The following is a 25,177-nucleotide window of genomic DNA, read 5'->3' as shown; positions in this document are numbered from 1 at the left end:
GGATATTACAAAGCTATGACTTTTAGATTTATTGTAGTAAATTTGACCATGACCTTGACCTATATTTGTTTCTGCTTTTTTAAAAACCAACCTGTTTTTGTTATTCCAAAAGAGAGATGAGACTAGTTTAATTTCAAAGTTACATCTCCATTACTATGGGCAGATGGAACTGCTTTGAAAAGCAGCTTTGAATTTCTGTCACCCATCCTTTTTCTGTGCCTTTGCCACTATTTTAGCTATTTGTTTTCATTTCACATTTGTTTTGTATTTTTAATGCTGTATTTTAACTCTATGAAATTATTTCTATTTTATAACAAAACGGTTATTTAGAGAAATTTTGATTTACTTTCAAACCTTTTCTACATTTGGGGCTTTGATACCAGCTGTTATTCAAAGGACTGTGCTCATTCTCTAAAGGAGCAAGTATCTATGAACATCCAAAGGGCAAATGTCTCAGCCCTGAGAGATGGGTGGGACAGCACCAATATCTGCAGACAGCAGCATACGAGGCTCTAGCACAGGTTCAATTTGTTTTCTTAAATCAAATGATTAAATAATCGGCTCTAGAAGGTCACAGGAACACGGCCTTTTGGAAAGGCCCAGAAAATGTTCAGGTTGTTGAATCTGTGAGGGCACACCTTGCTACTCTGTGGTGGTGCTTTGGAGCTGTCACAGTTCATGCACAGAGCTGAGATCACTAATACTTGTAATTGGGAATGTTTCACCTCAGGCAGCAGAAGAGGAGGACTCTCAGAATGCAAATGATGATGCTTCCTCCGCCTCTGGTCCAGCCTCTGGCCCTGACTTCAACTACATTTTGAACATGTCCCTGTGGTCACTCACAAAAGAGAAGGTGGAAGAGTTGATCAAGCAGAGAGATTCCAAGGTTGGTACACCTGGAAGGCTTGTTCTGAAATGACACAGTAAATGCTGATGTGCCTTTTGGGAGTGTTTAGTCTTCAGTGGCATTTGCTTTAGTTGTATTTACATTCTCTATACTACTTTCATGTTTTAGGAGAGAGAACTAAATGATCTTAAAAGGAAATCTCCTTCAGACCTCTGGAAAGAAGATCTAGCAGCCTTTGTTGAAGAGCTTGAAGTATGTTTTACTTTATATATATTTCTAAAACATGAAATTCATATTAATTTAATTAAAAACCCTAACTAATAAAAATTAATAAAAATTTAAGAAAAATAATTTTAAAATACTACATTTTGAATCAAATGTAGATTCATTTCACAATATAATGGCAACTGGGAAATCAGTATTGGATATCTGTGTTCTTAGTAGTGTTTCTCAGGGATTGTTTCTTGCATCTGTCCAATTTAATGTTTTTTTCCAAGTCAGTGATATTAAAAGAAAAATAACCAGGAGAAAGTTAGTGTTTAGATGACACAAAAACCTGTGAGTAGTAACTGGTAATTGTAATAATTACAGTAGTTCTACATGATCTAATTTTTTGAGAGGCAGTAAGTTACCAAATTCAGAACTGTACATTCAGAATTAAGTCTGTAGACTATAAATACTATATGAGGGGTCCTTAGTTTCTCTCATCAGTAATTCTGGAAAAAAGTCCCTTTGGTGAATAACCTGCTGAACCTCAGTTTTCCATGTTGTCTGAAAAGGGCTGGTACAATCTTTTGAAGTAACACACTTCAAAACTAAATGTTTAAGTTAAATGCTGAAATAATGGAAACTTACAACAGTACCAGACACATACTTGCAAAATAGAAACTTGAGAGAAGAAAGATTTTTCAGTGTAACAGTGTCCAAAAGTTTGTATTCTTGAATAAAAGTCTAGTTTTTAGCTCTACAGGGTAATGAATTTACCAAGATTAAGTGGACACTGTTCCAGAACTGAAAATTGTGTTCCAATTCAAGTGAGAATTAAGGGGAGCCTTATGCTCCATGTAAAAAGGAGCTGAATCTTAAATAATCATAATGCTCCACTTTGTCCCCATTAAAAAATAATGTGTTTTCCCCCCTCCTGCCTCGCCTTGTTTGTTAGAAAGTAGAAGCACAGGAAAGAGAAGACGTTCTGGCTGGCATGGTTGGCAAACCCATAAAAGGCAAAGTTGGGAAACCCAAGATGAAGAAACTCCAGCTGGAAGAGACCATGCCATCACCATTTGGCAGAAGAATAGTTCCACAGATTACATCTGCCATGAAAGCTGATGCCAGCAGGAAATTGCTGAAAAAGAAAAAGGTAAGCCAAAATGACTGCTACAGTTAAATTATTTGTTATATAACTGGTGTATTTTTCTACTCCAGTAGCATAAATCCAAATTACCAGATTGTCACTGGTGCTGTATTTGCACTGTTTTGCTGACCTAATGCATGAGAAATTTGTTCTGGATTTCTTTTACATTTGCAAACCTCTTGAGACTGCTTATTGTTCAGGTGTTTCTATTGAGATAACTTCTTTCCAAGACTATTCAACAAATGTTGAAATACTAGTCTACATTCATCATCTGCAAAACTATTCAAGTTCAATATTGAAATATAAAGGTGTAAATTATTTTATTTTGTAATTTTAGGGTGAAACTGATTCTCTAGCAATAAAAATGGAATTTGATGAAGAGTTTGGTGGTGTGCCAGCTGAGGGTGGTGGGGATGACTCACTGAATGCATCAGCTGCAGCAGCTAAAACCCCTAAACCCAAGAGAGAGAAGAAGGAACCTGGTAAGACCCTTGCACAGCCATAGTTCACCTTCGTTGTGTATTTCCTGGGCATGAAATGCATTTTTAACACAATGTGAGAAGGCAAATACAGCACAATAATCACTATTTCATCTGGATTTCTTCACTAAAATGAAATATTTGAAAGTACTCTGAAATTTCTTTGTATACGCTGCTTTCCTGGGGGTAATGGATCTTACATTTTCTACATTTGAATTTTTTTTTTGGGGGGGGGGGGGTTCTAAATCTTCAAATTTGTTTATGGAAAAATAGATTATTTTTACATAATGAGTCTAATTCTTTGCAAACTAAAATGTCTCATTTGTGTGCTCTTTGATATTGAAGGACAGGGCAGTCACCTCCAGCCCCTCAGTCTGAGCAATAGTATAGATTGTAGAACTTGATTAAATAAATGTATTTTTTTTAATTGACATATTCAGTCATTCTGACTTTCAGAAAGTTGTGGGTGCTGTGGTTTGGAAGGCAACCAGCGTTCACTTCCCCATTTCCTCTGCTAGTGGGAATTTATTACTGCTGTTTGAGGAATACACAGTAGCAGGGAGGCAGCAGCAAAAAAAGAAAGCTGGAGACAGAAGAGTAGGTTTAAGTATGAAGGGGTTTATTTTTTCAGAAAAAAGGAGAAAAACGTGGTTGCACAAATAATTATTCTGAGATAAGATCTGGTTTCAATTACTCAGGGGATTATCCAGCCTGAGGAGATTCACTGAGTACAGTTATGACTGACTTGTCTGCGTGCAGCTCAAATCTCCCACAGCCACTGTTGAGCCAGGGCCAATTAGCCCAGCTTGACCTGAGCTTGCCCTGCAATTGGCTGACCACATTTTTACCCCCTCCCCACCTTAGGATATCCTCTGCTTCCCATGTTTGCTGTATTTTTCCAATAACTGTTTCTGATCATGTTCCCTGAATAATGGAAAACTGCACATTCTTTTCCTGGAAAACTCTAGCAATCTTTAAAGAAACACAAGTTTGATGGCGAAACTTAAACTTAGAGACTTTACGTTTTTCAGTCATAAAACAAATTTCTTTGGCAGCAGTTGGTCAGGTTCTGTGTGGAATAATTTCATGGTAAATCTTCCTTCAGGGAGGAGATGTTTGGAGGAGAAGAAATTTTACAATGTTTAAAGGAGAACTACTTAAGATGAAAATTCATGCTAAATTTGTAACAATTAGAAAAGATGAAACTATTTTTAACCTGACTGCAGTAAACGCTTTTCCTTTTGGCAGGTGCCAGGGTAAGAAGGACACCATCATCTACAAAGTCCAGTGCAAAAAAAGTGAAGAAACGAAACCCGTGGTCAGATGATGAATCCAAGTCTGAAAGTGATTTAGAAGAAAATGAGCCTGTGATTATTCCAAGAGACTCTCTGCTTAGGAGAGCTGCAGGTACCCAAGATTTTGTGAATTGTGTATTGTGACTGAAAGTTTCAACTACAAACCCACATTTTCCTTTGACCATAGGACTTCCTTTAGGATTTTACTGCCTACAGGTAACTTGCATTACATTTTCTTCACTGTGTGAAGAATACTCTTAATGTCAAGATCAGGAATTTCTTATGAAAGATTTTGTAATTTGAATCAGAAATCTTGTCCCCTATTTGAACACTAGAATAGAAATTACTCACTAAACTAGTAAATTGTAGAAGAAACATACACAACACTATTTTTACAAACAAAAAAAATTACTCTGATACAATTATACTGCCAAATAAGGCCTAAAAGACAAGTAAAAAGTTATCCAAAAAATTCTGAACACTCCATGAAAACCAAGACTGAAAGTTTGGAAAATATGTAAGTATGTGATGGCTTAGAAACCCCAGAGTTTCTGGAAAATTAGGAAAAATGTTCAAATGGTGAATTCAAGAAAGCTTCAATTTTAAGTGAAGGATTCTCATTTCTTAAAAATACTGATGCACAGTGTCTCCATAATGCCTTTAGCTGAAGGTGTCTGGGCAAGCCACAAGAGGTGTTGGATTTTACTAACATCTAAATTATTTTTTATTCTTTTCAGCCCTTTATTCTTCCAGGCTGAAACAAATTTATTGTCCACCACTCTTTTTTCTTGTGTACTCTGAGGCAGGGATTGTTCACTGACTTCCACTTGGATTTGTATATGTATCTGTGTTATATAACATGAAAAACTCTCCTGAATTGTGTATATGTGTGATTTTCTCAGCTGAGAGGCCCAAGTACACTTTTGACTTCTCAGAAGAAGAAGATGATGCCGACGATGACGATGATGCCAACAATAACAACGATTTGGATGAGCTCAAAGTAAAAGCCTCTCCAGTTACAAATGACAGAGAGGATGAGTTTGTTCCCTCAGACAGTTTAGAAAAAGATGAGTATGACTTCTCCCCAGCCAAATCAAAGCCATCTCCTGAGTAAGTATTGTAACTCAGTAGGATTTTTTTATTAATAATTTTTCAGTGCAAAAGTGTCTGAACAAAACTGAGAAACATCAGCCTGTTACTGCTCTACATGCACCATGAAAAATAAAATGTGGAGGAATTCAAGTGTATGTTATCTGACCTATGCAGGGGTGACTCATGATTTAAAAGAATACTACAATAACATATAAAAATAGTTATGATACACTGTCTGTAATATCATCTGTTAAACTATGTTTTCAAAGGTTCTCTGTTTTCTGTCTTGTGCCAGTCTGGTATAGAGAACTAGTGAAAAAAAAATGTAATTCTGTTAATTCTAAATGCCTGGAGTTCTTGACTGGATGTCAGTTTCAGGGATTTGACTGCTGCAAGCAGATACAAAAATGCTGGAAATGTTAAAACAGGATTTAAATTTTGCATGGATATTATGATGTCCACATACTTTAGTATGTGTTACTCATGTAATTCTTTTTTTTTTTTTTTTTTTTTTTTTTTTTTTTTTTTTTTGCTTGTAAGTAGAAAAATATCTCAAGCCAAGAAACATCAAGATTTTGGGAACATCTTCTCTTTTCCGTCGTACTCTCAGAAGACGGATGATGGTGAGATTGTTTTAATTTTTATAGCAACTATTAATGGGATATTTTGGGGAGTGGTACACACTAACTTCAGAGTAGTTGCAGTAGAAGGATATCCACATCCTCCCTCTTTATAAAGGGGAAAAGTGGAACGAGTTCTGATCTTTAGAGGAACAAAGTTTGTATCATAGGTAAGGAAGTCACAGTACATCCATAGCTGTAGCATCACAAACACTTACTTGAGATTAATTTCTACTGTAGTTAATATTGATGTAATTAATACATGCCGTGAATGGATCTTATTCTAAACTTACTCTGTGATTGTAGATACAACAAAATTGGACAGTGATGATGAGGATTCTGCTCCTGTTTTCTCATCATCTTTTACCCCAAAACAAACAGAGAAAATTCCAAGTAAAACAGTAGCTGCCAAAAAGGGTATGTATAGAATTGGCCTGGAAGCCAATCCTTTTATTTGAAAGTCATCATCTTCACCTTTTCATTGTCCTCTTCAGTCTTCAAAGTAGGAACTGCTTTCATTTATTTTGAGCTCTGTGAAATTCAGCAATAGAGTATTTGAACTCATTGAAATTCAGCAGTAGGGTATGAACTTTCTCCAGCTCCTTAATAATAGTAATTTGTTTCTTTCCACTGGCTACTTTGTAGTGTCAGAACTTCCTACCTTCCATGTCCGGAGGTGGTGTTCAGCCTTCAAATAGTTTAACTAATGTGAGGTTTTTAGCTTCTGGGGATAAGTAAAGTGGAGCATGGCACCAAGAGGTGTGGAATATCCTTGGGTCAGTTGGAGGCAGGTGTCTAGACAACTCCTTGTGCACCCCCAGCCCCTCGCTGGTGTGATGGTGTGAGAAGCAGAAAAGGCCTTGAGTCAGTGTCAGCAGCAACAAAATATCCCTGCATTGTCAACATCATCTCCAGCCCAAATACAAAACACAGTCCCATACCACCTACAGTGAAGAAAACAAACTCTGTCCCAGCCAAAACCATCATAGAAGGCTATCACTTTTTCCTCTTGGAACAGAGGATGAGAGGCTCTCCTCAGACTTCAGAGGTATAAATTCTTTTAGTTATTAGTCAGCTTTTAGAACTGTCATCTTGCAGCATTTTTTCCTTATGATACTGAGACCTTTGTTTTTAAAACTTCTTTTGACCAAACTTGCAGCTGAACTTAATATATTAATTCTTCTGTAAAAAAAGGTACCTCAAGGAGAATGACAAGAAAGCAGCCAGTTACAACAGTTAACTTATTCTGTTAAAAATGAGAAAAAAAAATGTTGTTTTCTATTTTAGGCACCAGTGAACTGCAGCATCTTTTCACCCTTTCCCCCATTGCCTCCCTATTTCTAATCTATTTCTTGATGCATTGTGTCCAGTCTAATTTGTTAACAGTTAAATCAGTGAATGCCTAATACTTCTCAAACACTTCCAGTTGTTGGTAGAGTTCTGTAGTACAGTAAATAAAGATTGCATACAGAAATAGCTGATCTCTAATAAAGTAGTCTTTTATATTGAATTTCTGTACTGCAGCAAATGGAAGCGTGAAATCTGTATGCAGTAGCTAGGCATGGATGCAATTCAACATTCAGTCTTTCTCCCTCTCTCTTTTTTGAGGGTCTGGATGTAAGTGAATTGTCATTAGCCTAACTTGAACCCTGAAAATAGAGCTGTGATCTGTTTCTGAGTTTCTGATTAATCTGTACACACACAAAATAGGTATAAACAGGCTCTCTTGCAAGCAAGAGTTAAATTTTTGCCTTCTGAGTAGCCTTAGGGGCACTCTCCTTCTCAGTGCATGGCAACATGACAGGTTGCTTTCACCAGTTTTCAGTTCTTCTCTTCTTTTCTGCTCAGATCAGACATGACCACACTTTCCTCATCACAGCTGGACAATTCAGTGATAACCCAGCAGGTTTAGTTCTTTGGTCATCTGGCTATCCTTTTCGTAGTCTCTTTGATTCTAAGTCCATCTTCATGGACTTGGCAGCAGCCTCCTCAGAACCCATTTTCTGGTGATGTACTATTCCACCCACTCACCCTCCCACTGGGAGTGCTTACTGTGTGTGGCTGAAACGATTGTCCCAGAGTTGTTTGATTTTCTGTGACTTCAGACTCCGATCAATTTGGGATGAAATCTCTTGACCTCTGCTGTTCACTACAGAGGATCAAGAGACAGCTGAACTTTTCCATGACTATTTGAGCTGCCTGTGGTTTTAGGGCTTTATTGTAAAGCCTAAGGGAAATTTGAAAAGCAGGCTAACTCTTGATAAGCAGCTGCTCAGCTTGAACAGCTCTGAACAGCCCAGCTGCTGAGATTGTAGCAGTGAGATCTACTCTTTGCATCACCTGTGGGACTGATAGCATACCTGGATTTCCTGCCAAAACCTTGGGCTTCTTGAGAGCCTGTGTACATTGTGCTGCACAGTCTGTTTCCTGTCATGTCTGTTTCCTGTCATTCCTGTTTCCTAGTGGAGAGCTTGGCTGAGCTGATTTGCCATCAAGCTGCTATCAAGAGATCCTTCACACTTGTTCAGCCATTAGGGGTTTAAGTTAAAGTAGTGGATGAGAATCCCCCTGTATTTAGTACAGAGGGAAGTCAGTGTTCTGGACACTATTCCTTTACCCACCAGGTAACAACAGGTAAGAGGTTTGCTGTCCCTTGGACAGACTTCACAGGATTTAGCCACTAATATCAGGCTCCTTTTCCAGGGAAGAACAAATCCAGTGTCTGTGACAGTGTGTTGTACTTCTCTGCAGTTCAAGGCATCATAACCAAAATGCTTGTGGAGACACTCTCTTGTTCTCCAGACATCCCCCTTGTGATCCCATAAATCAAATTCAAGTTCTCACAAACATCCACATTCCTGGTATCTGGAGTGTTTGTACTTGTGTCTGCTTGAGGCACCTGTGGCTGACAGGGGGTTGGTCAGGTATCTATCTGAGGTTTCTGCAAGACTCACTCATCTGTAAGCCTACAGAACACATGACGTGGTGATCTTAAGGGTCTTCTGTGACCTAAATGGTTCCATGATTCTATCCCTTAACACCCACTGTGGGAACATTCCAATCATCATCTTTTAAAGACAGCCAGATTAGTTGTGTGGCACTGACTGAAATTCTCCAGGAAATGCAGAACACTCCCTTCGTCTCCTTTCAGCATTTTCCAAAGTTCCTTTTCACTGAGACTGACAGAAAGCAATGTCACAGAGACAGAGGCACTGCCTCCCAAACTCCTGCTGTAATCCTGGGGAAAGCAGTCCACAGTCATACCAAACTGAAGGCAAAAATGTCACAAGCAGCTGGATACTGTAATGTATCCAGTATCCAGCCTGGAGGACTTCTCTTGCTGCTTTACCTACTAGTAAACTGTTTGTACTCAAAAAGAAGAAACAGTATTCGGCCAAGGACCCTGGAATAGTAGTGGATGCACCAATCCTTCTCAGAGCAGAACAGAGGAAACCTCCTGTATATTCCACACAGTTCCAGCATAAAAGCTGAAGTATGTTTTCCCAATCACTCATCTTGTTTCAATGTCTGCCATTTGTGCTATAATTGGAGTATCTAGTACAATTTAATATGTCCAACCAATTTGTGAATTTATTTAGTATCTTTTAACTTCCAACAGCAAAACTAGATGCACCCCCTAAGCCTAAAAGAGCTCCCAAGGCCAAGAAGGTGGAAACTGTGAACTCTGATTCGGATTCAGAATTCGGCATTCCAAAGAAGACGGCAGCACCCAAAGGTAGGAGTCACACCTGGGCTCTCTGGAGCACAGGGCTCACAATTATTGTAAGAACCACAATAATTGTGGTAAGTTAAGAGTACACTGATCACTGGTAGATCACTCAGCCTTTCCTGTGACAAATACAGTGTATTGACTTCTTGGCAAACCATGGGTGGAGGTTTTATATGACCTTCACTGTTGGGAATGCATTTAATAGCTGCACCCCACACACTGTCTTCCATTCTACTAATTTTCTTCGAGCTTAACTCCTTCCAAGCCAGTAAAATTCTGGTAGTAATAGTAGTAAGTAGCACTTTCTGGGTTTTTAAGCCCATTTTTTGGTATCCCCGTTCTCTGAGTCCTCACAACACAGCACAGCAAGCAGTGTAATCGGAGTCTGTGAAGGATGTGCCAGTGTTGATGGTTGAGGTTAAAAGTAAATTTACTAAATAGTAATGGTGAATTAATGCTGTGTAATCAGTGCAGAAGGTGACCAAGGACTTGTAGTTCTACTTCAGTGTAGAAGTTACTTGATCTCATGAATTTTGTCCCTGTCTTGAACTGACAGCTTGAGCTGTCAGGGTGAATGGTGACTGTGGAACAAGTAGGAAAGATTTAAAACTGACAAAATAAAAAAATACCTGTACTATACTGCTGTTGTGAAGAAGCTTGAGTAGTAAACTGGGCTTGAGCTTAACATGTGGACTTAGTAAAGTAACTTCACTAGGGGGTTTTTCAGTTTGATGAAGTCTGGAGTTTATTTAAAAAAACCCAAAAGAACAAAGCAACAAAGTTAACTCAGAATCTCTGACCTAGGAAAAGGCAGAGGGGCAAAGAAAAGGAAAGCATCTGGTTCAGAAAATGAAGGTGACTACAACCCCGGGAAGAAAACACCCAAGTCCACACCAAGCAAGGTCAGTTCCATCTATGCTCTCTTCTCTTTTTAAAAAGAACTTCATGAATTCCTTCACATAAAAGTTAAGTTCTCATAAGTTGCTAATATGGTGTTGGGGGCTGAGGTGTCATTAGCAATCGGATGCTAGAGAGGTTTTTAGTTTTTTTTTTCAATTCTGAATATTAAAATGGCAAATGTACAAAGCATCACAAATGATTTGTCTTTTGTTTCTAAAGAAATCCAAGAAGGCCGCTTTTGACCAGGATTCTGATGTGGAAATCTTCCAGTCAGGCTTTGCCTCCGAAACTGCCCCAAAGCCACGGACAGGCCGGGCTAGAAAAGAAGTGAAATATTTTGCAGAGTCTGATGAAGATGATGATTTTGATATGTTTAATTAAGTGCCCAAAGAGCACAAAAATGTTTTCCAACAAGTATCTTGTGTTGTCCTTTTGTCCCCTCTGTTGCAAACTTTTGTACATTTGACTTATTTTATGTGATAATGTAATTGATGGTTTTTATTATTGTGTGTAGGCATTTTAACATTTTGTTCTTACACCTACAGTTTTATGCTCTTTTTTACTCATTGAAATGTCATGTATTTGTCTGACTGGCTTGTAGAGATGTTCTAGACAGCTGTGCTAAAGCACATTTTAATTGTCATGGTTGCAAACAGCAAACCTGCTTTTTGAAATGAAGTTTAAACATTAAAAAATGGAAAACTACCGTGTGTGCGTGTGTGTGTGGAAAATTTGGGCTAGAGGGACTACTTCTACACAGTTTTTAAAATAAATATATTTTATTCTTTGCCAGGAGACTCCATGGAAAAAGGTAAACAGTATATGAACATAGAAAGCATTGTTAAACAATCTCAATGTACAAACAGAGCCAGTGAAAGTACATCACAGACTTGCTAGAATATATAAAAAAAAAAAATTCCACTAGTGCTTTAAATGAAACCTAAGAAACTGACACTTTAAATCTGTTAACCATTCTACCACAGTTTTCACTCTGCTTCATGGTGATTTAACAAGGCCAAGAAGGCAGATTCTCTCCTTGTGTTTCTGGAATTCCTAGCTGTACTTCCTTAGCACCTGGAAGGCTGGAAAGCCCAGCTGATTCCTGGCAGTTGATTCTTAAGGAAATACCCTGGACTCAGCGATTCAAAAGCTGCAAGTGAGTCTGCTGGTTATCATCCCATGAAGTTTCCCTAATGGCTTGTGAACAAGTAAACAAAAACATGGTAACACTGAAAAGTGTTTCTGCCTTGGAGGCTATAGCATTGCTGTCGAAATGGAGCAGGTAATTGTGGAGCTAGGTCACCAGCCAGCTAAGAAACCACTTCTTTAAACTTTAAAGTGACATTAACAGTGGAACAAATGACATCTGAATAACTGATCTGGCAGTTAATGCTGACACTGATACCTCTTCTGCTGGGGCAGTGACGTTTTGTATACTTTTTACAAGGAAGGAGATGCAAACTGAGGGCAGCAAGGACAAGTTTTCATATTTCAACTAAATCAGGCGGTCCTTTCAACTTCCTTCTCTGGATGTGTACAGTAGTCCATGTCCTGCGGTTGGTGTCTTGATCGTTTTAGGTATGAGAGACAAAAGGAAAGCACCAAACATCCAGTATGGAGAGTACAGCCATACATTTGTATGTACAAAGTCATCAGAAATGCAACCAGAATTTGAAGACTGAGATCTGTCTTGTCACCATGCAATATTGAGTGTTCAGAGAAGAAAACAGAAGCTTAACTATATTTTTTTTGCATGAAATGGCTGATTTAGAGTTTCAAAAGTTTGCATTTTCTAGTTTTAAGAGTTTAAACAGCAAGGAGTATATATTGATACATATGAAAATTTCTTGGTCCTTGTTGAGTTTATCTATATATATATACATATATAGATATATATTAAGTCCAGAAACTAAGCAGCAGTAAAAATGTTTTCTTGCTTTTCATCCCTGTACATAAGGTATTAGGAATGTCTGAAGTAGCTGGAAAATGTCTTATTCCACCATAGGGGATTGACTGACACTGCTGTTATCCACTGAACTAGGTGAGATACTGGGACTGTGTTCTGCAGTATTTCCATTTGAGGTTGGTGTCAGTGGTTCATGTCCTTCAGAGTTCTCCAGCATTTCCTGAATAAGAGGTGGCATGGATCCAGGAATTTCCATTTTCAATGTAATGACACGTTCTGCACCTTTAAAAAGAAAACACAAAATCCTTCCCATGAGCATGATTCATACAATTTCCTTTCTGTTAGCATCACAAGAGTAATTTCAGGGTGTATTTTGTTAATAGATTTGGTGTCTCTTTCTATACTTCTTGCACACAAAGGTGTGTGAGTGATCTGCTTCATGCAGTTCAGGAGGGAGCTTGACAAGTACTCCTTAAAAATTAATTCAAATCTATTACATAGCAATTGATATTTCAATACAGGTAAATTGGATGAGCTGCCTGTTTTTAAAGAAGGACCCAAAATGGCATTAAATTATACTGAAAAATTAAATTAGGCTGTGATCATGTTAATGTCTTTTTAAACTGGAGTAACATTTAGTCTTTATTCTGTACTGGTTCTGCAAAGAATGACAAAACTTCTGTCTATGTTAAATAGGTGAGATGAATCCTGCAAGAGGACTGCAGTGATCTAAGTCAAAATGTTTCCTTCCCATAGAGAAAACTGTGAAATAAAATGCAGAATTTAACAAACAATTGTTTTATAAAAGAACACATTCAGGCAAAAAGGTGCTTTTTTGGGGAGAAAAGCTGCCTTCTGTATTCTTCAGACATCTTGTCTTGTGCTAATGAGCCACCAAAGTGTGCAGGAGCCTCGAGTAGCGCTCAGCTCTGCCTCGGCTGAGGCTCTTTGAGCTGGGCTTGTCACGAGTAGCAGGCATTTGTCTGCACAGGGGGCTCTGCAGGTGAGTGCGCACAAAATTACTGCCTCAGTCCTGACCACTCAGACTGGGAGCCCACAACAACTGCTTTAGGGAGGAAAAACAGCCCAGCACAAAGTCTCAGTGTGTGGTCAGCAGGCAGGGACACGGCACAAACACAAGGCAGCACTGAGGGAACTCTGCATCAGGCAATTTATAGCCATAAACCTCAGCATTCCTGTTGCTCAAGATTCCTGATCATCTTAAAATTGGAGTCCAGTGGAAGAGGAACCTGTGTTTTTTAAACAACAAGAAAAACCCCCAAAAAATTACAGAGAAAATAGTTTGGTTATTTAAAAACCATTGCAGAAGAGTGATGCTTCGGAAATAAATACTCTGCTTATCCATGCTGCTGCAGTGGGCATGCTGGAGAGAGCACTACACACTCCAAGCTGGAAGGGAGCATTTAACTGTTCATGCCTTACATGAGGAGCACTGAAAAAATCATCTACAAAGGCAATGATTGACTTTCCAAGTGGGTGCTGACTTAAGAGTCTCAAATAACTAATGGGAAAAATATTAATGCAGAATGATGCTGAGAGGTTCTCCAAAAACCAACTGTCGGAGCTGTGCTGAGGAGCTTAATTTGGCCATGTTAAACATGCTTTCCACTTTTCCACTGCTTTCCACTGTTCTGTCAGGTGCAGTGAAGTGTTTGTGTGGTCATTCAGTGCAAAGCCAGAGAAATTTTTCAGGTTTTGCATACTTCCAACTTAATCAGAGGATAAGACAACTCAGAAGATGAGAAGAACTCAGAATTGTCTTGCTTCAGTCCCACAAACACTTCACCCTTTAGCTGCAATGCCTCTAATGCCAAAGCAGACACTCTCAGTGTTTCAGATTAATGCTTGCTTTGGTGTTTGCTTTCAGGGATCAGGTACCATCCAAAGTCATTATTGTCTAACGTACATCTTTTAAAACGAAACTAAAGACATCCCCAGCCCTCCAGGACATCACCATCCTTTGGTATGATTTAGTTCTACTATGAAACATTAATGATATAATTAGAGTTAAATACTTATGTCAGAATGAAAAGAAGCCTTTCTTGTGAATGGAATATAAGGAGTTGTGTTCTTGAGGAGCAGGAAGGCTCTGGTAAAGAAGGAGGGAAGTGGAAATGGATTTCCCACAAGTATAAACAGTGGAACAAAAGGGCTCCCCCAAATGCTTTTATAGCTCAATACTGCTCTAAGTTTATTTTGTAGATTCAGTTGGATGGAGCTTGTTTTACTTGAGGGTAAACTGCAAGCTTTAGATAACCTGGTAAAGTGGTTCCTAGCTCTGTGTTTCCCTTCCAAGTTACTTCTTTTGGTTCTAATCAATCCAATTAAATTGCTCACTTCTTTTTATAAAGATAGCTATAACTTAATCTTTTAACTTGGATTTATATTGTTTGAAGTGGAGCAGTTAAGGTTTAAATTTAACAAGCATGTTTAGTTGAGTGAATTAACTGCTGGGGTTTTTCCCCTGAGTCTTCCCCCAAACCGTGTCAAATGAAATCAGTAATCTTCCCAAAAGCACAGATCCAGCCTACACAGGTACCTGCACATACAGGCTCTTGTGCCTGCTTATCTATTGGGGTAGCAAATCTGTTGCTGAGTAAGCAGAGTAAGAAGGTGAAACTGCATCAGCCACCATAAGAATTAGAACTGTTGTGCTTTAGACTCTCTATTTTCAGACTAATACATTGGAGAACCAGTTCTGATCAAATGAAAGCATTCAGCTACACCTGTGCTTTAGAGAATGTGTGACAGTGCTTAGACTATGAATTGCACAGGATCAATCCAGCACATACAAGACTGCATAAAATGGTAAAACTGATCTGTGTTTAGATATGGTTTGTTTGGAATAGAGGGGCTGAATGTCCAAAATGCTGGATCAAATCAGTTCTAAATCTCCAATACCTCAGACCACAGTTTAGGGGAATTTTGGTTGCACAAGTGTTTTCTGTAGTCTGTAACCAGACTTTTTTTAAAGCCATTGATGATACAAAGCACATGTTGATCTAAACCCCCTTGTAAACATTAACAAAGGTTTTATCTTGTCCTAAAATGACTAACAAAGACTTCATGCTAATGATTTGCTACTACTTGCACTTACAAAGTCTTTTTCACTGTCAGTTGCATGGAGAATGGAGCACCATGCATGTTTAAAGCAAAACAAATTTAAATTACGAATTACGTAAAGAAGCTGGGAAGAATCAAATCACAAGGACCTTTCTTTCTTAGATGTGTTAAAAAAATAACAACCCAGGTGTCTAGGCCAGTTCGTCTGAAATGCAACACTGCCACTCCTGTTGAGTTATTAGGAGAAGCCATACCTTTTGCACTGATGCTACGAAGATCCGTGATTTTCATTAAGATCTTTGGGAACATATGAGGCTTGTTGGGTCGTCTCTTTCGGATATAAATTTTCAGTGCTTCAAGCAAGGGTTCCTGAAGCTTATCCACTTTCATTGGTTCTTCAAGGTCCTGGCGATCTGTAGAAAAGTATCATATGGCTCATATTATTTTAAATATTTTTTTTTAATAAACTCCAAATCACAGAATCTCCTCCGTGTTCTCGATTAGAACTGCATGAATTTTGTTTTCCGCTAAATAATGCACACTCTGTAGTGAGCATTCCACAGGAAGAGGATAAACCACAACTTTCTGAAACATGGAATAATTTTTTTCCTTAGTGATTGGAAAGGTTTGTAATGTGGGTGGTCAAGAATTACCAGTTTGCTCTTGTACCTCTCTCTTCAAGGGGAAAACACCTTGCTGCAAACAATATTTTGGAATTAATTTTATATATGTCACTGATAGGCAATCCAGGTACTCAGAGAGGTTACAGCTATTCTTTGTTACCACTTCTACAGTAAAGTGAGTTACCATCAGGAATCAGCAGATGGCAGTGCTGGCTTGAATGACAACAGATGCCACCCCTCTGCACCAGGACACAGGAGGAGTGACATATCACTGACATCTAGGAGCCCATCAATGCTTTTAATGGGTGAGGGTTAGAGACACATAAAATCGGAATGATTTTGTACTAAAGGGCCACTGCCAACAAAGACTGACTCTTGTGTTTCAAACACTTGTAGCACCCAGTTTGTGTTTCAACAATATGGCCCAGCTAAGCAAGGTGTGCTTCTATTGCTAATCCAGATTTTGTCAAGGAGGAGAGAGACCAAGTGATTAAACCAACAGAAATTTACACATTATTTTGCAAATTATCTGATACTTCACTTTTTGTATTTTAAGCCTACGATTTTAACTGACAATCACCCTTTTGAGTTCCCTTCAGCCCCAGTTTGGAAGTATAACACATTTTTTTGCTAAAGAAAGTTATCCCCAATGGCTTCCATGTGACTGAAACCAATGCAGATGCACACAATTATATTTATGAGTAAAAGCTGTGTAATTGGGCATCTTGCTGTAAGAAAGCTCACTCATGCAGGTAACCATAGACTGCTTAGCAAAAACGCAGCAGGACCTGATCTCCAGAGGTCCCTCCCAACTCCAACCGTTCTGTTGGTTATCTCAATGCCCTTTGTCAGGCAAACAATAGGACTGCTTGCTTGACAGAAGGATTTCAGTACTTTTTTTTCAAATTATCAATAATAAAACCAGTAACTATCACCAGTGGAAAACAAACCTTTAGCATTAAGTGGCTTATATAATACATATAATAATGTTACAAATACATGTATAATATGTTTAAGTAAAGGAAAGCAAAACAAGTAGAACATAAATGAAGATGTTATCATGTCTGTCCTTTTGAAATGCATTAGAGTTCAAGCAGTACGATACCTCCACAGATTAGGCAGATGGCACTAAGGAGACCTGTTTCTGTATCATCCATTTCCAAAGGCAGGAGCTGGTTGGCAAATGTGAACACGAGATCAGTCAGCGGGCCAAATCCGGCGTTGTGCATCTGAGTTCGGTTTAGGGTAAGGCCATCTGAAAAGGTCATGGTGTCTTGTTCCGGTGTGTATCTTGTGCAAATTCTAAGGATCTGTGGAAAAAAAAGAAAAATGGAATCTGAAGAATTTAACCCGTAAGAGGTTTATTGCATTTTCTCAGTGTGGTGAATGACTCCGTGGAACTTCAGTACTTGGCCACGTCAGAACAATCTGAAAACAAACTCCAGTTTGTACAGTTCTAGCTGCACAAAAATTCTCAGGTACAACACAAGTATACTCTATTGACTATGTGTATTCCTTGTAACACAAACCTAGGGACAGAAATTTCCTCCTAGTTATGAAATAATCAAAACTTTGGAGCAACTCTCACCACTCAGGTCACCAACATTATAGTGATATCCACAAAAACAGTTCTTTCATTAGTCTGCCACCTGCACCTAACCATAAAATGTGACTGATCTGATGAACTGCTGATCTGATCCAACCAGAGCCTGACAGCATCTCACCTCTTCCAGCAAAGGCATATCTCACTGATTTTGGGGATCAGTTTTGCACAGCAGCACTTCCCTGGGTTGTATCTTTGACAATGACAACGTTGTGGGAGGGGAAGCTTGTGGGAGTGAGTGTGGACAGCTGTGAGCTGCTGAAGAGACAGAATTTTGGGCTGCCTTCCCCTCTTCTGCAAGAGCAGACAGGCAAACACTGCTATGGGGACAAAGCCCTCTCTGCCGGTAGGCTTTCCTTGGAGCCCGCTTGCCTTGTCAGCCTGGGAGTTCGCATCCAGCGGAATATCAAACTCTGCACCTCCAAACAGCAGCACACACGACTACTGGCAGCCTGGCCAGCGGTCTGAGGAGTTGGCTCAGCTTTTCCTCTTCTCTGGTGGTTGCTACTTCTGCGTGCTGTAACACCAAACCTCCTCACCAGCCCGCTGGCTGCCAGCCTTCCTGCAGGCTCTGGCGCTTCCCCCTGCGGAGCCCCAGCGGTGGCAGACCCTGCCTGCCTGGTGCAAAGCTGCTGACAGTGCCTCATTCCTGTGCACGCCCAGGCAGCGTCGGCTTTGGCAAGTTCGCTTGTATGCCGACAGACAGCCACCCAGTGCTGACCCCAGATGAAAGAGCCTTCGAGGGGAGGACGGGGATTCACACCTCTAACTGGGCACGGAGGAATGCAGAACACATGAATAAAACACCGAGGATGCTCCACGTTTTGTTAGTCAATGCCTCTGGGGTAAGGGCAGCATCAAGAGCGCTGTCACAGCACAGGTGGCAGCACGGCCACAGAGGGAGCGTGTGTGAACGCTTCCGCCACTCAGAGCACACCCGGGATGTGTGCCGTGATTTGTGGCACAGGGGCATTTGTACCGCTGCAATTAATGAACACGGCCGTAAGGACCAAATAAAAGAGGCGTCCATCATGTTGACATATTTCTGTTATATATATCAGTGCTTAAAGTTTAAAATAATCAGAGGTGGGAGAGGGCTTGTGCCGAAACTAAACTGAATCGAAACCCTACCGAAGTCAGGCTGATTAGCTGAGCTAAGACTACAGCTGTGTTTTTTCAGGGCTTGACTGTATTTATTTCCCATCCTACTTGGTTTTAAAGATACAACAAAAAAGATTTACATGAATATAAGAGAGCACTGGCAGAATTTAATTACTCCTGTAGGTTCTGAGGCTCTGAGTCAGAGGCCCCAGCACATGGCAGCTGACCAGTCTGGGCTTGGTTCTCCCAGTTTCATCTTTGCCTGGCAACACTGCTCCAAATAAACAGGGAGGAGAATGAGGAGAACATGGTCTGTAAGATACCTATAGGGAAGCTTTTGTTTCTCTTCTTCAGTTCCTTGGTAAGATACTTAATAGGGCGTATTTCTGCAGATGGATCTTCAACTATTTTCTGTCTCAGCAATAATCTTATCTCACATTCCAGGTATACATGGAAGTGCTGAAAATTTTGTGTGGTTCGACAGGCAGGTGTGACATTGTTGCCTTACCCCCGAATTAGAGTGAGTTCTTGAAATTACTTAAATCAATGACCAAGAGAGTCACAAACACAAACACGCAGCACATTAATTCCTCAGTGACCACATATTTCCCTTAATATACACCATCTGAAAAGGCTGCTGGTTGCTAGGTTTTATGTAGTAGTTAATGTATTGTTCAGGATCATTAGAAAAAATTAACATTATAAAGCCCACCCTGTAAGTAAGAGGCAGCATCTTTACCACATTCAGAACTGCCAGTAACCACTGGCCATGCTCTCCCCTGAAGTTCACAGTGGGTTGCTCTTTTAAATCATTAGAAGATTGTACAGAAAGCAGAAGAAACGTGAAGAATACCTGGTGTTCAAGAAAACAAAGGTTCCAAATCTGCATATTTACTGTGACACCCAAGAGCTGCTTGGTTCACTTCTCTAATGGCATGCAAGAGGAATTGGAGTGCAGTTCTTCCCACCTGAGGCCTGCACAGACAGTAGCTGCCTTCCAGTAAGGATGCATGGCTGAAGAAGATCATGTATCCAACTTTGGGAGGAACAAGACTGTACTTCTTACCTGGTACTGCTTTTCCCTTAGCTCAGCCAGGCAGAAAGGCAGCTCCTTTGACTCCAGTGCTATTTCAATTGGTAAGCCTTGGCAAGGAGAGTTCCTCCCTCCACAGCCTCAGGACTCCCTTCCCAACAAAATAGCAGAGCAGGATTGGGAGCTTAATTAGGCAATGCCATGGTGCATTCCCCAGGCTTCCTGCAGCTTCCCCGGCAGCTGCCCAAGCAGGGCTGGCAGATATGGATCCCCCAGATCCTCCCTCAGAGGATAGGTCTGGACACCAGCTGCCACAGAGATCCCTGCCCAGAGGGACTGGGGTGCCCTGGAGCGATCTTCCCAACAGCCCAGCGGCTGAACGCACACCAGGCTGCTGGCTCCCTCACAGCAAAGCTCCCTGTGCTTGATTCCCAGTGCCACAAGCCCCACTGTGCTTGGGGGTGCATGACAGAAGTGCTCAGCAAAGAGACCGCCAGGGCTAAAGCAGAGGAAGAACTTCCAGGCTGAATCCTCAATGGGAGCAAATTTGGCTGAGGTTACCCAGCCTCAAGCCAGCCCCTTAACAACCCAGGTGAAAGGGACCTGCACAGAAAGGGACCTGCAGGGCCCTGCAAAATTTATGATTAAAACATGAAGTCAGGCAGGATTAGCTACTTCCAGGCTTAGGCAGCAAGCAGGACAGGTTTTTGTTGAAGGCAGCCTTCAGGCCTTCGTGCCCCAAGTGCTGCGCCAGCCGTCAGCTGCGGGAGCCCGCAGCGGCTCCGCCGGGCACTGGCACAGCCGAAGATCAACTACGTGTTTTCAGCAATGCACTTAACTTGACTGCAGCAATCAGGTCTCAGGTTTCCTCTGCATTCCTTTGACATTATCCCCCAACATGCTGTTATTAAACTCCAAGACAGATCATTAGGGATGGTGTTTTTCTTTTTTTTTTTCTTTTTTTTTTTTTTTTTAATTTCTGTCCTTCATCAGGATCTGTGAAACGCCATGGATATTGCTGATTGTTGCTAAACCGTTCTTGGGCAAATTTCCAGTGTCAAAGTAAAGCTGATTTCAAGCTCATATTCACTGAAGAACATATGGGAAACATCAGCACTTCAAAATAAGAAATCACGGTATCTTTCTCCATTTTAAACTGAACTCCCAATGTCCTCAATGTTGTTTAGATTTTGCAACCAAGCCAAGTATTTTAGTTGTCACTCTGCTCTTAAATGCCACTTGCAGCCATAAATACAGTTTTCCCTCATTATTAAGGGCCTCTTTGTTTTAAGGAATATTTATATATGAAAGCATTAGGGATTCATATGAGCCCGTCATAAAGTGCAAAGCAAAAACCCTACCAGAGGCACCAAACCAAAGTCAGCCAGAAAGTTGCATTTATGGCATTGCTGCTACCACAGAACTGTTACTCATTTTAAACAGATTAGGCAGGGCAAGCAGGGCCTATTTTTTAAAGAAATCCTGTTGTTAGACACTAGCTGCCTCAGCTGGCTGGGCCAGCTCCTTGAGAGGAGAAACCCGGGCAGGTGACTCTGAAGCAATGATGCCTCATGGCGCTGCCAAACCCCGTCAGCACAGCTTGTTCTGCACACACAAATTCCGGCCTGGCATCAACGCACAGGGGCTTACCACAGAAAACAAAAATTACATCATTAAGGATTAGCATTCAAGGACTTCTCATGTTTTTATCCACTGGATTTAAGATAGACTGGACTCTGGATTCTTTCCATATTTGTCTTGCCAGAGCTCAGCAAGGCTAGGGATGCTTGGCTGCTCCTGGCCAGTGTACCAGCAGACAAGCACTCACTTTTACAAGGGTTATTGACTGAATTTTAGTAATATTTATCCTTAAAACTTTTGGTACCAAACAAGATTTAAGTTCCACAATACTCATTTGGCACCTCAAGCTGCCTCTGGAAGCTTGATGTTTTTTCCCTTCCAGTTAGTGTTTGTTTGTACATAAAACAATTATTTGGCCCACTACCCATTGGAGTTTACTGAGCTCCTGGCACCATTTCCTTTGTCAGTCTGTTTAAGAGGGGCTTAAGTACCCACAGCCACAGGAACCAATTAAGCAGAGACCTTGGCAGGGTCTATAAATGCTTAAGACTCTCCACAGCTGGTGCTGAAGGGCAGGCGGGCAGTGAAGGGGTCCTGTTGGCAGGGAAGCCTGGCCACCCTACCTGGGAGCCTCACGCTGCTCCTCCCACATGCTGTGGCTCTGGGAACACATCCAGGGCACGGCAGAGCAGCAGGACCATGAGGGCACACTGCTGAGGCTCATGGCCCTGCTCAGCAGAGATCACACAGCAGCCACTGGGTGCTCGGTGCAGCAGGAGGGGCAGCAGCGCTCACTCTGCATCTCAAGGCACCACAAAATGAAACACTCATAACTAGGACAACTGGCTTGTTGTAGGGGGGGAATATGTGCTATTAAAACTGCTCCAGGACTGATGTTCAACTTAAATAAAGCTAGAGAGCGGCACTGCAGTTCCGATTATGCGCAGGTGATGCTGGTTTAATGGATGCAGCATTTCACAGGCGGCGCGCACATTACGCATTACTGTGTCATGGTAATTATCCCATTTTCTTTTTAAGCAGCACATAAAATAGTCACATAAAGTTTGTGTAAATGTCACACAGGAAAGTTAGGACTATTAGCCGTGCCGTATCTGTTCCTGGGTTTGGAAAAGCCTCAGCTCCTCCCAGCTGCAGGCTCCTATGATGCTCGCTATGCCCTGCTCGTGTGGATATGTCACCTTCTCTGGCTTTGTGAAAAATAAAAAACAGAATGAGCAGGTGATTTGGAATGACAGGTCTCAATAAAGTTTATAATTAGAGCTTGAATGTTGCCAATGGCCACAAAGTAAAAGTGGTGAATCATATTAAAGAATCAACTTTCCTACCCATTAATTAGTTGAAATAAAAGTCACCATTTACCACCTGCTTCATTCTGTTTTTCTAATCTGGCAACTAGGCTTTTATTTAATCACTTGGATCAAAGTGCCTTTATCGAGGCACTTCAGATAAAACCCCTACCAAAAAGGGTCCCCTCAATTTTTTAGCCAGTGTTGGCAATGGCAGCACCGAGTGGAGCTGCTGCAGGGACCCTGTGCAACAGGGGCTGTGCACGTTCCCAGGGCAAGCTGCCACCGCCCACCCCAACAAAGAGCATCAGGAGCTCACAGGATTACAGAATTAGGATATTTGTTATCCAGCAGCTATGGAGCCAGGGCATGGCACAAACAAACAGGGTGGCAGCTTGAGGGCTGAAGTTTTAGGCGTAAAAGGTTTGGATGAGCAGGTTCTTGCCATATCCTGGCTCCTCCCCACCCTTTTTGTACAGTTTCTGTATTAACTATTTGTTACGGGTTACAGCAGCACAGCACAAAGCAGTTCCCATCCCCTGCTGCTGGCAGAACACACTCGAGGCAATGCTGCAGTTTTTTGATCACCATCTGCCTCTCGTGTGAGGGGAAGGTAACAGAATCTGATCGGGACAGAGCTGGTGATGACAGGCGTGCAATCGGTAACAAATGGCCCTGCCCCACCGAGGGACACTCCCAGTAACAATGAGATGGCTGAGTCTGAATGAGTGCCTGGATTAAGGGAACAACAAGAGGTGACTCTCAAGCATGGCAGGGCAACCTCAACCTTCCCTTTTTCTATAGGCCAAAGAATGATACCCCTTCCCCTCTCCTACCCCTCTTCCTCCTTCATCAATGTCCTCTTGATGCGATTCTTCCAAACAGCTTTTGACAAAACAAGAGGAAAAGGTCACAGCAGTTAACGTCCCCCTCAACATGATCCTGTTTGAAGCAATGCACTTTTAGAAATTCCAAGATTAATTACTTCAACTTCAGCTTCCCTAGTTTAAACTCCCGTGTCATGACAAAAAAATATGTCTACAGCAGCCATCCTACAAGATGATTCTAGACTGGCCAAGCTTGGCTCAATGAGGACCTGAAGGTTTGTGCTCAGAATGAAACATTTAAAATATGTTTACATTGAACGTACTGTTTTACTGCAAGTTATTGCTACAACCAGCAATACAAAGCATATTTGCCACTAAAAGCCTGAAGACCTCTAAGGTCTCGATAAAGAAATGCTGAGATCCCAGAGGGCTCCTCTGAAGGTCAGCATGACAGAAACAACTGCAGACAAAGGTAGGGAAGACAGCTTTGCCTTGACATAGTGGCAAGGTAAGGTCTGGAGAAAAACTCCCAGCCCACCTGCACAGTTCCCTCCTGCAGGTTGCATGTTTACCTGTTTAAAATTAAATTACTTTTAGCTAAATCCTGTACTGAGTCCATTACATTGGCCACTTCCACAGACACCTGCAGCATTGGAGAAAGCAGGGGGATATGAGTGCCAGAGGCTTGCACCTGACAGGCTCCAGGCACACCAGCTTCCCCTCTAAAACCTTAAAAACACCAATTCTGAAGACTTGTGTCTTATTCCTTTAATTCCCTCATGACCGCAGGTACAGCACATTCCTAAACCATTATACAGTGGACTGTTCCTCTAGGAAACCTTTATGCATAGGATCATGCAGAGAGAGGAGGAAGGATGAAGGAGCAAGGAAGGAGAAACAGGTCTCTCTTCAGTGTTAATAGTAAAGAAAATTTTACAAAGTTACAGATGCCACAATACCAAAATGTGTTTTACCCACAAAGTGTAAGGACTTTTTTTGGGAGGCATGCTCATTCCCCAAAAGACACCTCTGTAGGTGTGCTGGAGTCATCTTCTGACTGCACCAGACTACCCAGTAAGCTCAATTTTACAACAATAAGGTCAGGGCCATATTTCACCCCCCTCTTCCTGTCAAGTAAAAAGAAGAATAGAAAACACATTAATAGGAGAACAATGATGTTAAAAACACATACCAGTATATCCAGGCAGGCTGCTTTCAGTAGAGTTATTTGGTCTGCAATGGTCAAACTTGTAAAGCCTGGCAATCGCTTTGCAAATTCCACTATTTTAATAATGCACTTCGTTGCAAGTTCACTGAATTTGTCCCAAAGCCCAAGGTCCAGTCGAACCCGATGATCTGCGCTGGAGTTCTGGAAAGACAGACAGAAGGCACCATAAATCAACAACGTCCCTTTCAGCAATCGGTTTTCAAGGGAAGGAAACAACAACCACGTTTTCCTTCCAGAAGTACTTTCTATTAACATTCCAGGCATTTTCTGCAGCTTGCTCTTGGGATGATGCTGGTTTTAAACTTGGATTAATCGCCTGAAAATTCCTTGGATACTTCTCTGTTACTTATGATTGCAGAGGCCATCTGTACAAGGAATACAAATGAACTTAAACATTTCCAAATGCCACCCTCATTATTCTTCCTTCCCATTATATAATAAGTGCATTGAGAAAGACAATTTACAGTTGTACCCCAGAAAATATAAATGAACAGTGGAACAAGAATATTGGGTCCTCCTCTGGAAAAAGCAGCACAATATTTGGAACATAGTTTCACATACTTAAGG

General features: G+C 41.0%; 2 protein-coding genes across 6 annotated transcripts in view; one reads left to right on the top strand and one right to left on the bottom strand.

Annotated features, from left to right (window-relative positions):
• TOP2B (DNA topoisomerase II beta) overlaps nt 1-11,022 on the top strand; it is a 61,718-nt gene extending 50,696 nt beyond the window's left edge. The window contains exons 26-36 of one of the 4 annotated variants that reach the window (XM_041466168.1): nt 731-886; nt 1,016-1,099; nt 2,010-2,207; nt 2,539-2,683; nt 3,929-4,087; nt 4,878-5,085; nt 5,611-5,690; nt 5,994-6,104; nt 9,307-9,423; nt 10,222-10,319; nt 10,537-11,022. In XM_041466168.1, coding sequence (XP_041322102.1) covers nt 731-886; nt 1,016-1,099; nt 2,010-2,207; nt 2,539-2,683; nt 3,929-4,087; nt 4,878-5,085; nt 5,611-5,690; nt 5,994-6,104; nt 9,307-9,423; nt 10,222-10,319; nt 10,537-10,698 — 1,518 coding nt within the window. In that variant the 3' untranslated portion in view covers nt 10,699-11,022. Of the gene's footprint in view, nt 1-730; nt 887-1,015; nt 1,100-2,009; nt 2,208-2,538; nt 2,684-3,928; nt 4,088-4,877; nt 5,086-5,607; nt 5,691-5,993; nt 6,105-9,306; nt 9,424-10,221; nt 10,320-10,536 lie in introns of all 4 variants that reach the window. The other 3 variants (XM_041466167.1, XM_041466170.1, XM_041466169.1) reach the window with 3 other exon arrangements.
• A 1,048-nt stretch (nt 11,023-12,070) lies between these two features.
• Nucleotides 12,071-25,177, bottom strand: part of RARB (retinoic acid receptor beta) — a 90,351-nt gene continuing 77,244 nt past the window's right edge. For both annotated transcript variants that reach the window (XM_041466171.1, XM_041466172.1), the window contains exons 5-8: nt 24,575-24,751; nt 17,036-17,240; nt 15,562-15,720; nt 12,071-12,505 (exon numbers count right to left, since the gene is read on the bottom strand). In XM_041466171.1, the coding sequence (XP_041322105.1) occupies nt 12,309-12,505; nt 15,562-15,720; nt 17,036-17,240; nt 24,575-24,751 (738 nt within the window). In that variant the 3' untranslated portion in view covers nt 12,071-12,308. The remainder of the gene's footprint in view (nt 12,506-15,561; nt 15,721-17,035; nt 17,241-24,574; nt 24,752-25,177) is intronic.

The sequence above is a fragment of the Pyrgilauda ruficollis genome, unplaced genomic scaffold (genome assembly GCF_017590135.1).
Source record: "Pyrgilauda ruficollis isolate IOZ18807 unplaced genomic scaffold, ASM1759013v1 scaffold2, whole genome shotgun sequence".
Lineage (NCBI taxonomy): Eukaryota > Metazoa > Chordata > Aves > Passeriformes > Passeridae > Pyrgilauda > Pyrgilauda ruficollis.
This window is presented reverse-complemented; position numbering and strand designations above follow the sequence as displayed.